This window comes from Podarcis liolepis (genome assembly GCF_965112155.1).
Source record: "Podarcis liolepis genome assembly, chromosome: 1".
Classification (NCBI taxonomy): domain Eukaryota; kingdom Metazoa; phylum Chordata; class Lepidosauria; order Squamata; family Lacertidae; genus Podarcis; species Podarcis liolepis.
This window is the reverse complement of record NC_139554.1, coordinates 113,696,566-113,709,671: the sequence shown is the minus strand read 5'-3', so window position 1 is coordinate 113,709,671 and position 13,106 is coordinate 113,696,566. Positions and strand designations below refer to the sequence as shown.

Genomic DNA, 13,106 nt, shown 5'->3' with positions numbered 1-13,106 from the left:
ATATTAGGGGGGGGCGGCAAGCCCTGCGCCGCATAACCAATCACATGACTTGGTGCACACACACCATTTGAATGGCAATGCCCATCAACTGGGGCATACTTTATTGGGGGTACTGAAGACCCCTTGGCGCCTAGAAGTTGGTTACTATGCCGCCTACAATACTCAGATAACCATCTCATAGGTACTTGGGGAGCTCGTCGTTTGTTGCATTACGTTCTAAACAACATTGGTCCACCTGGCTCCATATCACCTACACAACTGTGGTCAACCTGTGTCCCTCTGTCTAATTTTATGTGGGTAACAAGGAGGGAGGGTGGCAGAAAGTAAGAATGGGAGAAAGAAAAGCATCTACTTTGGGCTGTGGCCCCACCCACTGCTGGCTTCCACTGACTCCAGCCCCATTCACCAATGGAATGCAGCCCCTGACAGATTACCCCGACGGAATATGACTCTCGAGTGGAGGGGGAAAGTACCTCATCGGATGACTTCAAAAATTCTACATACGGCTTCAGGATTTCCAGTTTTGAGCTAATGTTTCTGTTAAGTGTTGTCAGTTCTTCATTCAGGAGGTCAGTTTTGTTAGAGAAAACGGCCACTTCTGTGGTTTCCAGTTCTTCCATCTCTTTAAAAATTCTCACAGCTAATTCCAGTTCAGTTGCCATCTCCTACAGCAGCATAAACAGAGAAATATAACGTGTAATGTGAACATTTGAATTTGCCTACCTAAAACTGGGCCACTCCTTGAAGGTTTGCAACTCATCTATACCCCCCACCCTCAGGTCAAAAAAACTGAAACAACTCCCTCCGCACAAACGATTTTAGGATATTAGCGATGGCAAAAAGTGTTTCCACTTGTGTGGAGTGGGACAACCATTCCCCTCTCCCCGCCCAGATTTCCTATATCCACCACAGCACTTCCTGAGGGTTAGAGGACCCTAAGCATTATGGGATATGTCACCAAGGTCTGTAGTAGGTTTGACTGGGTGGAGTTGTAATGGCAGATTTAAATAAAAAGCAAAAATTAAAGTACAATATTACAATATGGAAAAATAATATGAAATGTGCTTAATATTAATTCTTCCAGCACCATGTCTCTAAAAGGTAAAGGGACCCCTGACCATTAGGTCCAGTCATGGCCAACTCTGGGGTTGCGGCGCTCATCTCGCTTTATTGGCCGAGGGAGCCAGCGTACAGCTTCTGGGTCATGTGGCCAGCATGACTAAGCCGCTTCTGGTGAACTAGAGCAGCGCACGGAAACGCTGTTTACCTTCCCGCCAGAGCGGTACCTATTTATCTACTTGCACTTTGACGTGCTTTCGAACTGCTAGGTTGGCAGGAGCAGGGACCGAGCAACGGGAGCTCACCCTGTCACGGGGATTCGAACCGCCGACCTTCTGATCGGCAAGTCCTAGGCTCTGTGGTTTAACCCACAGCGCCACCAGCGTCCCTCAGCACCACCCGCGTCCCATGTCTCTAAGCAACCATAAAAAAAGCAATTTAAAAATCAGTCTTGTTAAAACATTTCTTGCGTTGCAGGGGGTTGGGATAGATGACCCTTCCAACTCTATGATTACAGCTTTCATCCCAGCCAGCAAGGATAATGGGAGTTGTAATCAGGCAGCTTCTAGAGGACAACAAGTTCCCTATCCCTGGCGTAATGGGGCTCTGTTCATTGCAAGATTATTCACTGGTGTGCCGGACTGGTGTTGGAAAGGAAGCCATTCCTGAAGTACCTGGGGAAATTTGCACAGTAATAACATATGGCTCAACACAGGTTTTGTTTTTTTTTAAAAAAAAAATACAGTGTAAAAAAAGTATTTTACCTTAGTTTGATTTGCCAGCTCTAAGTATTTGTTCAGGACTTTCTCTGATTCAGGGACAGATGATCCAGGATTTATTGCAGCTGAGACTATTGGACCAACGTTCTTAATCTTTGTAGAGGCCTTTGGTTTTGAATAAAAATAACTAGTTAAAAACATTGAACTACTAAATTTGCATGCCACCAAGGATTGTTTGGGACATAATGGCATAATTATGGGCAAGAAGTCTTCACTGTGAGGTAGATACAGTGGTACCTCGGGTTACATACGCTTCAGGTTACAGACTCCACTAACCCAGAAATAGTACCTCGGGTTAAGAACTTTGCTTCAGGATGAGAACAGAAATCGTGCTCCGGCGGCGCAGCAGGAGCCCCAATTAGCTAAAGTGGTGCTTCAGGTTAAGAACAGTTTCAGGTTAAGAACGGATCTCCGGAACGAATTAAGTACTTAACCCAAGGTACCACTGTATAAGCATTCCACAGGTAGAAAGGTTTTGATAGGGGAGTGCTTTCAGATAAGTGATTCTCCCACATGCATTGTAAAATGGCACAATTCTTTAAGAGAGTGTGCCATGTGTCTCCACATATTTTTGAGTTAGTAAAAATGACACCATATAGTTAAAAATTAAGGCATGTTCAACTGTTCCTTTTTGTGGGACAAAGATTTTGCACATGCATGATTAAGACTACAAAGACATATACGCTGAAATGCCTAACCTCTAACTACATTTCCAGCATTACGATTCAAACACATATTAGTTACTGTTTCATTAGCCAAGAAGTAAAAAGTAGCCCGGATAACTAATTTCACAAACTCTCTTCTCTCCATAAGAACACTGTCTTCATTTTTAAACTGAGTACATTTTCGAGTCTCTGGCCTTATAGCTCATGGATGTAATTGCGCATCATGCACATAAATTTACATTTGTGACAGCATGAATGGAAAAAATAGCCATGATGGCTTAGCATATAGAATTATATTGTATATATAGCCATTATGGGGATTCATTCCTGTTGCACATTTTTAGAAGCATCTAAATTGGATTAAGCTGTGTCTACCAAATGCCAGGGTTGATTTTAGCATGCAGCAAATATTTCATAGTGCTCTATGCTAGTAGAGAACTGTACTAGAATGACCGCTCCCCACTTAAAACGGGGGGCGCCCTTTGCGCGGGCGCGTGCAGCCCCTAGATCTGGAGCGCCCCAACAGCATAGGCTTGGCTTTGCCTTCCCTCAGGTGGGATACCTGGAGGTCTCCGCCTACCTCAGTCAGTTGTCCAATCCCACCTGGGGGAAGCGTTGCCAAGGAGACCAGGCCAGGTAGGGGAGGGATTACCTGCCCACACAATAGAGGGAGGATCTTACCTAGGAATCCTCACTTGGCTCCAGAGCTTCTCCCACCCTACCCACCCTCAGTTAATGTCTTATTTTGCAGGTTAACTTTTCTTCACAGGTTTTGCAGGTTAACGTTTCTTCACAGGTATGCGGGCGCTGCTACGTTAAGGTCGCTGTTAAAGGGCCGGAAAGGAATTTCCCTGCATTGGCAGGTTTCGCCTTTCCCGTAGCAAAACGTCACAACTTTGGCGGTATCAGGCCTTGGGCGGAATCCTTTTGTCCATCTTCCTCTTGCGGCGGCGATACCAGGGTTCCCCGTTAAAGGGGTTTTCTGAAGGGAGGCTTTGGCCGTACACCGAAAGGTCGTCATTGCTCTCTCCTGCGGCGGCGGCGTTACGGGGGCGGCCATCTCTGCTTGAACATATGTTCTCCAGAGCCGGCCCATCCCCCACACACACACTGGATAACCCTGATGCTCCCTAGGTCCCCGGCTGGGGACCAGGGAGGGAGAACGCCCAATGCCTGAGCCAAGGTCTACCCACATTTGAAATTTAATAAAGTTGTGGCCAATTTAATCCCATAGCACGTTGTCTTGAGTCGTTATTCCACATGACAGGGGGGCCGTGCAGGATCTGGGGACTCCGCCTGTCCGCGCAAAACACCTATTATGGTTATAAAGGGTAGTCACATTCCCCATAGAAGCAAGAAGCATTCATTATATCGCAAATTTCAGAAAGCATTCCCCAATTTTGTGAATGTCTTTTTTTTTTTGCAACAATGATCAAAAGCATCTTTTTTCTCACTTGTAAGACAGGTATTAGGTGGTACTCTGGCTAAATGAAACACAATCTGCATAATTAATTCGGTATAAAACAATTGTTTTCAATCAAGGGCTTCAGGTTGTTTCTACAATAACAGTGAGTGTGAAGTCCTGGCATGGCAATAGAAGCTGATGGGCCACTTTGAAAGGGAAACAGGCTCTGTGTTCAGTGCAGCTGTCCTCTCCCCAGCAAGGCTGGTCATGGAAGACCAACTATGCTTGAGAGAGACTCAGACCACTTGCACACCCTACCTTTAAAGCACAAATGAAGCCCATTCATTCCCTCAAAGAAGAAGAAAAAGAAGAAGAGTTTGGATTTGATATCCCGCTTTATCACTACCCAAAGGAGTCTCAAAGCGGCTAACATTCTCCTTTCCCTTCCTCCCCCACAACAAACACTCTGTGAGGTGAGTGGGGCTGAGAGACTTCAAAGACGCGTGACTGGCCCAAGGTCACCCAGCAGCTGCATGTGGAGGAGTGGGGAAGCGAACCCGGTTCACCAGATTACAAGTCTACCACTCTTAACCACTACGCCACACCAAGAATTCTGGGCACTGTATTTTACCTCTCACAGAGATACAATTTCCAGCAACCCTTAAACTACAGTGCCCAGAATTCCTGGAGTGGTGAAATGTGCTTTGAATGCATTCTCCATGTTTAATTACTTGTTTCTGTGTTCTTTTTTATTATCATGTTTCAACCTATTCTCTTTTTTTCTTTCTCTACTCTGAATATCTTTCCTCATGGATCAATTTCCTTTGTGGTTTCAGTGTTTAAAGTGGAATATTATATATATTTATTCTTTTAATTGGGTTTTGTTTATATTCTGCTTTTTCGGCTCACAGGCCACTATATTTATATAGAAGCTTGTGATCCGAAAAAGCAGAATATAAACAAAATCCAATTAAAAGAATAAATAAATGAGAGCACAGACATTTCCTGGACTGAAGTGAGAGAAAGAGAGCAATACCTGATAGAAATCTGGAGGGAAGCACTATGAGGAACCTCTCTCCCAATTTCTCTTACACGTTTGCCTGCAGGAATTTGTGAGATCTTGTGACATATTTAGGTATACTGTGCATTTAAATCCGTTTTGTATATATACTAGGAGCCCAGCACGTAGCATTCCTCAGGAATTCTTATAAACCAAAAAACTGCTGCAGTTTGGAATCAATGGTTAAAATCAGTGCAGTTTTTTAAAGTTGGAGTCCACCATCTTGATTCAAAATGGTGTCCAGTTGTATCCAAACATAGGTGAAAACCTGAACCTTGATCCTAGGAACCATCATACAAAATTTGGCTACAGTACCTTAAGAGGCATCCAAGCAGACGTACAACTTTCCAAAATATATAGTGGATCTCACCGAAAAATCACATTATCCAATAAAATTGGACTTCAATTTCTATTTATCATTCAGTTATATTTATCAGAATGGGTTGCATGTTTTCGAATACCTTCTTGAGATAATTGTCTAAGGAGGTGGTTAAGTGCTGTTTTTCTGAGGCAAGTTCCTTGTAAGCAGTACACTGTTTGATCAGCCCATCTACTCTTTTGTTAATGCAGTTTACCATTTCCTGAACACCAGTCATCCAAGAACTGAAGGCAGAAACAAAATGACAGTTAGCATTTTTGCTGGTAGGTAGGATTATAGGAGGCAGATGAAAACAATTCTGATCCTTTGCACAGCTAGCCTTTGGAAAACCAACAATAATGTTAATTTGCAGCAAAACAGAGAAACTAGGACATGTACATTTGTGGATTTTGTTCTAACACTTTCCCTTCCTCAAATGAGTTTCTCACCAGAACTTGTGAGGAAACAAATATGAACAAATTTACTTCAGATAAGTAAACCTATCAAAATGTGACCCTGAATAAAAAGACAGAATGTGGCTGCTAGACTGGTGACTGGGCGCAGCTGCCGAGACCAAATAACACCGGTCTTGAAAGACCTACATTGGCTCCCAGTACGTTTTCGAGCACAATTCAAAGTGTTGGTGCTGACCTTTAAAGCCCTAAACGGCCTCAGCCCAGTATACCTGAAGGAGCCTCTCCACCCCCATCATTCAGCCTGGACACTGAGGTCCAGCGCCGAGGGCCTTCTGGTGGTTCCCTCACTGCAAGAAGTGAAGTTACAGGGAACCAGGCAGAGGGCCTTCTCGGTGGTGGCGCCTGCCCTGTGGAACGCCCTCCCATCAGATGTCAAAGAAAAACAACTACCAGACTTTTAGAAGACATCTGAAGGCAGCACTGTTTAGAGAAGCTTTTAATGTTTGACGGACTATTGTATTTTAATACCTGTATTTTGTTGGGAGCTGGCCAGAGTGGCTGAGGAAACCCAGCCAGAAGGGTGGGGTATAAATAATAATAATAACAATAATAATTACCGTTGAGGGGATATTGCAGCATATGAAACAACTTGTATTTCTTCCCCGTCACTTCCCCTTGCCTCAGTGAATTTGTGGGAAAGGGGCTGTGAGGAATGCTTTCAAGAATGTGACGAAGAGAATTCATCCACTGGGAATCACCCTGGATTCAATCCTAATGAACGGTCAAGCTCATAAAACCCTGGGTTGCATTTCCTCATTTTCAGGATTTGCCTTATTTCTGCCTAAAAACTCCCCACGTTCCCCTTGATCATTGCTCATGTGGAAAAAGAGTATTCTGACCTGCTTAGAACCATGTAACTTCCCAGCAATAATTGATACCTGTCAGGCAACTCCTAAATGTGTATGGGGTTCTTCACTTACATCCTTAACTTACCTGTGGGCATCTCCTTTGCTAAGCAAGGTTTGTCCCTTCTGCAAGGCATCAGCTGATCCTTCTGTAATCTCTTTCTTCAGTTCCTCATGTTTTATTGCCAAGAGAGGCAAGCTTATGCCTTCAGAGTTAAGAAGCTTAAGGGAGGCCTCTACATTTCTAAGTACGTCACACGCCTATCAAAACAAATACAGTTTTTGAAAAGTAAAAGACAGGGGCCTTCTAAATAAAACATATTACGAAACAGTTTTTCTTCAACTCAGCATAGAAACCATTTTGTTTTAAGAATTTATACCCCGCTTTTCACCATCTGGGTCCCAAAGTGGCTTACAAAACACATCCAAAATTTAAAACATAAATTAAACACCAGAGATTAAAACGTCAGAGCGGATTCATGGTGCAAAGTCCTTCTGGAATAAAATAGTTTTAACCAGGCTTCTGAAATTCAGCAGGGATGATTGAGGCTTGCTTGATTTCTACTGTGATTGAGTTCCATTGAGTTGGGCCCACTACCCTGAAGGCATGGCACCAAGTTGTTCCATAGTTTTGGAACAAGTTCCCATATGCTGGCTCCTACCGAATCTGCATGCACAAAGGAGGTTCTGTGGGGGTGCGGCTGATGAATATTGATGAGACCTGTGAATCCCTGAGTCCTGCGGGGCTGCAGCCAGCCCCGCAAGGATGTAGATGGGGGCGTGAGCCTGCAACCCCCCCCCTTATGTCGGGAGTGGCTTTTCATGTACAGCAGCAACCTGTAAAGCAACTTGCTGCTGAGAGTAATGGCAACTGGACTGGGGCCTTCAGTTTAAAAGTGCTCTTTAGTTAAATGTCAGAAACCAAATTACCGGCTTCTTGGCTTCCCGGTGCACATTTTTCTTTTTCTGAGTATCTCTGCCTTCAGTTATGAGGGAAATGTCTGAATTGCTGTATTACCAAAAAGGTGATGTAGAAGAAAGTGAGACTGTGGGGAAAGTATTTTCAGTCCTTTTTACAGCAAAAAAAATAAAATAAAAATGGATGCTTGTTTGACTTTCAAAAATGACCAGGAGAACGAAGTCTGTAAGGGTACATGAAGAAGAAAAATGGATGGGGAGCGGGGTATAATGACAGGATTATCACTTTGAGAGAAGACAGCAGCAGTGGAGGGTGAGCAGGTTTATGTAATTTCCCTTCTCAAACCCTAGAATTGTAGGTGATGGTGAGTATTTATATTAGCCTTTTTTAAACAAAAGTGACTTCGAGCCACTCACAACAATAAAATTACCAGTCAGTTTTGAAAACCTCAGGAGTCTTTGGATCAGAACTCTAGGTGGTATACAACTATTCAGGTCCCATAGTGCAGGCTGGACAATGAAACTTCCCCTCCCCATCCGCATCCCCCCCCCATCTGTTGTGGGTTTCTCCTCAACCTTCCAGAGCAGATTCTTTTTAAAAAAATTATTTATAAAGTTTCAAATATAACAATAAAAAAAACATTCCATTTGAAATATACATCCAGTTTTAATCTTTCCACTTTGAGACTTCCTTCAGTCTATCTGGAAATTTTCATGTTTTCACAATTGTTCACATTTCTTATATCTGTATTGTTATGGGGGGTTTTTTGACCAAATTAATCTTAACAATTATTATAAAACAATATTTCTTTCCCTTATTATCACAGAGCTTCTTGAAAACCTACAAACGTTAATTGACCTTCACATATATTTTTAATATACTCTGTAAATTTATTCCAGTCCTCGGTAAATCTCTGGTCTCGCTGGTTCCGAATTCTCCCCGTTAGTTTGTCTAATTCTGCGTATTCCATCAACTTCATTCTCCATTCTTCTTTCTTTCTAACCCTAACCCTTCCAGAGCAGATTTAGGGGGCACATGACAAGAGGAGAGGGAGTGGAAATCCCATTGGCAGAGCCAAAAATGCTTACGTTGGGCTAGTAGAGCTGTTTACTTGGGTACCATTCTCTGGACTTCATGACATAAACCATACTAGTAATGAAGTTTGTTCTTCGAAAGGTACTGGATGCAGACAGGGAAAGATCTCTACCTGAAATGGCTTGCTGGAAGAGGAAGGTCTTCAGCCGAAAAGTCAACATTGAACTCAGTAGAAATTACTTCCTTGCAAAGACGGATAGGGTCGGGTTGTAAGACTGGTCGCAACCCTCAGATGACCTGCTCTAAAGCCACTACTCTTAACATTGTATAGAGTAGGAAGTTTGAAGACTGGAGCCTTCTGAAATTAAGTTTTTCCATGACAGCTGTGATAACCACTCTGGCTGTCAGGATTGGCCCTTCCTATATTGCTACAGTTTCATAGATGGTGCCAACTCAGCATAATATGATACGGTAACATGGCCTTTTCATCCTGCTGCAGTTGATTAATGTAGCCACACACTAGGAAGCTTGCTTCAAAAAGGGCGGCCTCTGGCAAGTGCTGCTGGTTTTTAAAGGGGTTTTAAAAGGTTTCCAGAGGTTTAGATGTTGTTCACAGGCTTTTTAGATGGTGTTGCCCACTATACGTGATTTCACATACACACGCGGTAACCGGGAACGTAATCCTCGCATAGGCGGGGAGACGCCTGTACTGCTCTTGGACGTAATAATGTTATAGCGCTCTCCTTTTAATGGGTGAGAAGTGACACAACAGGTTGCTTAGCGTCCCACCAGGGCCGTCTTAAGTACATCTGGTGCCGTGGTGCAAAGATCCCTCCAGAGCCCCCCCCCCTTTCCCAGAATTGCCAACCTTTTCCAGCTGGCTGGGGTGTGTGGCTAAGCCGCATTTAAGCTGCCATGCAGCCGAGAGTAATTCCTTCTGCTCCCTGCTACTACGGATCTCCCACCCTCCTGCCCTTTCTTCTAGTGTTAGTCACTTTGACCTTGCTATGGACTTTGGTTGGTCGCCTGTTGAAGGGGCCTGGTAGGAATTTTTCCACTTGGCAGATTGGCACCAGCCATTTGGTTTTTGCCTACCTCGTAGCAAATCATCACAATTTTGTAAGGTTTGGCTGTTAGGCATTGGGAAAACTTGGTTCATTGGAGGGGAGGTTGTGGCCATCACCTACCCCTCCACTTTAAGGGTATTCCGTTAAAGGAGTCTGGGGGTCCTGGATCCTGTCCGAAGACCGGGCGGTGGCTAGGGCCATGGCACGACCTTTCCGGTGACCCTGGGGGAGCTCCGAGTTGATGTACATAAACAGGGCTCCCCCTAAAGGTGGTCAACCCTTTTGAGACTTCTTGCATGGCGAGTGGGAGTCAGATATAGTCGGAATGGGTCCAGTGCCTAAAGCCAATACCATTCACATTCTGTACCCAATAAAAGTTGTGACCTTTTTTCGCCTATTAACCTAAATACTGGTGTCCATGTGTTTTCATTCCTCAAAGGGGGGGGTGCGGGGCCTTGATGCACAACAGCCCCACCTGTTTCTTAGAATATAAACTGCTGGAGGCAAAATCCCTGGAGGGACTCCTCTGCCCCTCCCAGAATGTTCTGCACACAGAGAAATACATACAAATAAGTGCAATGTTTCTCTTTTTGAAACTAGAAACAGAACTGTGACGAACTGAAAACAAACGTGGTGCGATATGCATAGTGTAAGCCAGCGGTGTAGCGTGGGTTGTCAGCACCCGGAGCAAGGCAAGTAATTTGCGCCCCCTAACCCCTAACCTGCCGCCGCTGCCAGCTTCTTCTTGCTGCTGCCTGGTCTGGTCTGGTGTGGTTCTCTCCCGCGCTCAGTGCTGCGCTGGGCGGCCGCTGCACTGTCCCTCCCCCAGATAGTCCCTCACTCTCTCTCCGCACCGCACGCCTGGCACCCACCCCCTCCACAGTGGGCGGCGACCCAGCGGCTCGGATTCGCACAGTCAGCACTGCAGTGAGAGAGAGTGAGTGAGCCAGGTAGGGGCAGAGAGCTGAGAGTGTGAGCGGCCCCCCCCCCAGATGTTGCGCCCGGTGTGGCCGCCCCCCCTGCACCCCCCATGCTACGCCACTGGTGTAAGCAACTGGACCACATGTTGTGGGTTGGTTAATCCTTTGACTAACCTTCGCTGCTGCAGTGAAGAATTCATTGGCTTCTTGCAACAAGGTTTTCCGCTCCTCCATACAACGGTTCACTTCCTGTTGCAACAGGTTCATTTTCTGATTTGAAAGCTTCAGGTGCTCTTTTTCAGCATACTCTTCTGAAAACAGAATCTTGAGAGCCTCTGATTTCAAATCTTCCACACTGGAGCTCCATACCTAGAAAGAGAAGGGCTATTAGCCTGCAGGATAGCCACCCCATGAAAAAGACAATGGCACCGATTTAAATAAAACTTGCACATGCTAATTTACATGCATAGATTCCATACCCTACAAGTGTCCTGGAAAAAATAGGACATTGTTTTTTATTGCAAGAGAACAGTGGCCATGCTCTCTCTCGATTTTGAATGCAATTTCCCTCTAAAAAGTGCTTTTTTTCCAGGACCCTGTTTTTGGTTGCCATGCCTGCCCAAAATATGTTTTTTTTTTGGGTGGGGGAGGAAACTACAGTGCAAAATTGCATGAGATTACAGCAACCCAAATGGCTCCCATTCTCTCGTGATAAAACAAAACAAAACAGGAAGACGCCATCCTGGATTCTAGCTTCAAAGTGTTAGAAGGTAGGAGATGCAAATTCAGAAAATTACTTTTTTTAAAATTACATCTCATCACGGTGAAGAAGATTGTGATCAGGTGACCTGTGTGCCTGCTCAGTGTGTTGTCTGGGTGATGGGCAACCTCAAGACCCCAGCATTTGCTAAGGAACCCCAGATAGGAGGGGGGAAAGAACATGGCAGTGAGAGGGAGCATCAATGGGTAGGTAGACAGTTAAACTCGCCTGCTGTACAGATGGTCCCAGTTGTCATACCCATCAGTCCAGAAAGGACATTTGATTCACACAAACGTATTTGAGATTATTATTATTATTACAGTACTAGTCATTAAATTTGTATACCACCCTTCATCCAAAGATCACAGGGCAGGTCCACAAGATAAAAACCCAAAAATGAAAGCACAAAAATACCTAATAAACTAGTATACTTCTATTTCTTTTCCTGTGGATAGTTAGGCCTACATGGCAGCAGGTAGTCTAATTTCCCCGTGCCTGGACACTTCACAATTCCTTCAATGCAACTAGTTTTGTTGTTGTATTTAAGAAGAGTTTCCTCCACCCTTTTAAATGGTTTTATGTTTTACTTTGTATTTTAACTCTCTTTTTCCCCGATTTATTGTAAACCACCTACAGAGGTTTATGTAACAGGATGGAATACAAATGCCACAAATAAACAAACAAACAAAGCCATATACCAAGGCAGCACTGGCTTACAGTGTAGAGATAGTGTAAAGAGTTACAGCAACTACTTCCCATGCATAGGTTATTATATGGCTAATAAACAGGAAAACCATTCTTCCGGGATGAATTGGAAACAGCAGCAAAGAAGTACAAGCCTTTTGTTCAATTACCTATCCTGCTGAGCTGCAAAATACCCATCCTACTAAATAAGGGACAGCAACTACCATGTTCAAAGTAGTGCTAATATGAATGGTTGACAGTACCCTCGAAATTCAATTACATTGCTTAGGAACAAACATATGGGCATCTTGCTATCATTTAAAATACAACCACATGCATTCAGTTATTTGACACAATGGCATTATCAACAATTTGCCAAGTTTCACTACTGGGCAATCCAGCGCAAGCTATGCATGCCAATGTATTCTTGAAATCAATGAGCCTAAGTGTTTTACTGTAATGCTTAAATCCCATTGATTCTAATAATGGTAATCCTATCTCCTTAAAAATGGACAGCGTCCAAAAGTCAGTCAGCGCAGTGACCCTCTGCCCTTTCCTATGAAGGGGAGTTATTTGTGTGCAAGCATTCCAAGATCGCCCACTGAATATGGAGAAGCGCCCTGAACACAGAGGGCTTTGCAATCATATCAGATCTGCTGGATCAGAGCCACACACTGGTCAAATATCACCAGGGCTCAGTTTCATTCCTATGTGACTTCATTGTGGGTCTTGCGCGGCTTTAAAAAATAAATAAATCTGTTCAATAAAGAAGAAAATATTCCCCATTATATTCTCTTGCTGGTATGGGTTATGGTAAACTTGACGCACTTTGGTGTTTATTGGTGGTGTTAGAAGATTTCTAAATGGAAAGGTTGCCATCTCAGAGGTAAAAAGCACAGAGGATTCTGTACTGCGGGAAGTCCCAGGTCCATTCTCTGGCAGATCTAGTTAAAAAGATCTCAGGTGTCAGGTTTGGGAAAGATTCTTGCCCGGTACTCTGGAGGGTCAGTACCGAGCCTGATGTGTGACTGGCCTAGTGTCACCCAGTGGACTTCATATCTGAGTGTGGATTTG

At 44.1% G+C, this 13,106-nt stretch overlaps 1 protein-coding gene across 7 annotated transcripts in view; it reads right to left on the bottom strand.

Annotated features, from left to right (window-relative positions):
- Positions 1–13,106, bottom strand: part of CCDC141 (coiled-coil domain containing 141) — a 102,736-nt gene that overhangs the window by 38,780 nt on the left and 50,850 nt on the right. For all 7 annotated transcript variants that reach the window (XM_083495810.1, XM_083495813.1, XM_083495815.1 and 4 more), the window contains 5 exons: positions 10,763–10,957; positions 6,736–6,908; positions 5,430–5,571; positions 1,824–1,943; positions 474–665 (listed from right to left, as the gene is read on the bottom strand). In XM_083495810.1, coding sequence (XP_083351936.1) covers positions 474–665; positions 1,824–1,943; positions 5,430–5,571; positions 6,736–6,908; positions 10,763–10,957 — 822 coding nt within the window. The remainder of the gene's footprint in view (positions 1–473; positions 666–1,823; positions 1,944–5,429; positions 5,572–6,735; positions 6,909–10,762; positions 10,958–13,106) is intronic.